At 43.1% G+C, this 2,627-nt stretch overlaps 1 protein-coding gene across 1 annotated transcript; it reads left to right on the forward strand.

The window, feature by feature from the left end:
- Positions 1-587: 587 nt before the first annotated feature.
- On the forward strand, positions 588-2,365 carry LOC148029242 (uncharacterized). The gene is made up of 2 exons (XM_087688015.1): positions 588-978; positions 1,812-2,365. The coding sequence occupies exons 1-2, from the start codon at positions 734-736 to the stop codon at positions 2,254-2,256; spliced, it is 690 nt and encodes a 229-aa protein (XP_087544141.1). The 5' UTR covers positions 588-733; the 3' UTR covers positions 2,257-2,365.
- The last annotated feature ends 262 nt before the right edge of the window (positions 2,366-2,627 follow it).

Raw genomic sequence — 2,627 nt, forward strand, 5'->3', positions numbered from 1 at the left:
GCCTAAAAATAAGCATAACTCATTCATTGTTTTGGCCCACTCGTCATCATGCTCACATTAGTAGGGTGTGGCATGCTCTTTTTTATTGCAAGAATATTAGGGTGTAGCAATCTTGGAAAATTTCTAAATATTGTATTCTTTTTGGGAGATACAGAAGTTCTCCATTGCTCACTAGAGGAAGGTTGCCCATACTCTTTCTAGATATTGCACTCTTTTTGGGTGATGCAAAAGCTTTGGGTGTAGCAATCTTGGAAAATTTCTAGAATTTTGTAGCGCAACTTCCTCAATTTTGGATAGTATATGTCTTGTTGCAAGCTTGTAAAAGCCCGAATAATCAATTTCAATTACAAAAGCACGAAATTGAAAGCTTACAAAAATAACACACTCCTGAGTGACTGAAGTACATATGAACCCTCTTGCCATTTGAAATCGAATCTCTGTGCGAGACATCGAAAAATATAGTGATCTGAGAATACTTATGCCTTAGTAGATTTGAAAGGATCCATATAATGATATAACCATTGGGAAAGTCCCTTTTTCTAAGGCGGGTGGATGAGGGGGAGCAGCGAAAATGTTTGTGGTGATATTTCAAGGAAACGTTTTCTCTACCTTTTCAGATAAATTTTTTTGTTTCAGACGTGGCGGTTTGGCAGCCTCCATTGAACCGCCTTGAGCGGGGATAACAAATGGTTGTGGTAGAAAAACTGAGAGAGAGAGAGAGAGAGAGAGAGCGATGGGGAGCCGTTCTGTCTACGTCGGACGAGGGCTGTTTGTTGCAGTCTTGGTTGTATCCACAGTTGCTGCTGCTGCTGCTGCTGCTTCATCCTCCACTTGCTCATATATCGAATGCCCTCCTTACCAGCTCCTCTACGACGCAGGTAGCTTCAGCATCAGGCTCTACAACTCTAGCGTCTGGATGGTCACTTCATCTATCCAAGACACCTCCTTCGTCAACGCCACCAGAACTGGCTTCCTCAAGTAAGTTCCAATGGCTCCTTCTTGCACTTGCTCCTCCATTGCCTCTCATTTGCAATAGATAGCTTTACGATTATTGCATCTTTGAACCCAACACAAGAAGTGCTTGACCTTTTCCCAAGTGGGAGAAGGGGCTATTTTCCCTTGTTTTCCCTACAGTGTTCAACATCATGAGCTTCTGCGTGTAGGATGCACTGCATACATAGCTAGATGTGGTTGAGGGCAGGGGGCTACCAGCCTCGGGTTATAGTGTTCAACATCATTAGCTTCTACGTGGGAGGCTTCACATGTGAGAGGCATTGCAAACCTGGCGAGGTACGCGAGGGGCATGGGGCTACTAGCCCCACTGCTCTCAACCACACTAAGCTAGATATGCAATCCCTCACTTGCAAAAGTTCATGTTGTCGCCATAATTCAGAGTATGGGAGTTACTGTATCTAGTGTGTTACTGTCCAATAGATAATGCTCTTGAATTTAGAACTGATGCCTCAGGCTCCTTTTTTACTTGAGGCATTTACTTGGTCAATGCTAGTTTTTGCGTAGGAGTATTACAACCTGCTACGTTTACCTCTTCCAGTCCAACCAGAGTAAATCCTGTGCAGTACTAGAATCTGAAGGTTAAGGTCAAAGGGCTCTAGGGAAAACACAGTTTCTTATATCTTTCTGTTTTAAAGATGAGTCGGTTACAAATATTTTGTTACATGAGGATGTGAAGATTGAGTTACATGCATAAGAATTGCTTTTAAGTGAGGATAAAGCCAAATTGTATGTGTATGTATATGGTACTATGCTATGCTGATGTTGATTGATTAAGCTTCTGACTTGGGCAATGACAGGCTCTTTGCTTACATACAAGGTGCAAATGAAGGAGGACTCTCAATAAACATGACAGCCCCTGTGTTGACAGGGATAATACCATCAGAGGGGCCATTCTGTATGTCTTCATTCATAGTGAGGTTCTTTGTGCCAGAGGCACTACAAGAAGACCCACCGACTCCAAATGAAGAGCTTGAGCTGTCGGTGGACAGGTGGAGTAATCGTTACTATGCAGTGAGGACATTCGGGGGATTTGCCACAGACAGCAATGTGGCAGTACAGGCAGCAACCCTCGAAGCAAGCCTGTATGAGGCTGGATACACTGTGGCCTCAACCTCCTCTGATGAAGAGTCTTACATCATTGCTCAGTATGATTCCCCATTTGAGTTCTCCGGCCGTGTTAATGAGGTCTGGCTGCCCCTCTCCCTTGACAGCAGTAGTTCTATAAGGAGAGTCTCCCATTAGCCTGGGGCATCACCTCCATTGTAAAGCTACATATGAGTTACGGAAATTGCTGCAGTCATCTTCTCATGGCAAATATTTACTTTTCAAATTTTAAGTCTGCCTGTGAGGATGTGAAGAAGGAAGCCAAAATGAGTTAGTCACATTCTATGCGTATATACTACAGTATGAATAAGATACCAACAGAATGAGTTGCTGATCCTGGGATGATAGGCTGTTTTAAGTACATGTGAAGTGCAAGCAACAAAGGATTGCCAGTAAACTGGTGCTGTGCATTTATACTTTATGTCATGTAAGATATATGCATGGATAACTCGACAAGATCTTCACACACTCAGAAACACTTCAAGACAAGGACTATTTGATAGAGTTCC

This window comes from Lygodium microphyllum, chromosome 11 (genome assembly GCF_053477565.2).
Source record: "Lygodium microphyllum isolate KBCC chromosome 11, Lygodium_microphyllum_v1.1.10, whole genome shotgun sequence".
Classification (NCBI taxonomy): Eukaryota; Viridiplantae; Streptophyta; class Polypodiopsida; order Schizaeales; family Lygodiaceae; genus Lygodium; species Lygodium microphyllum.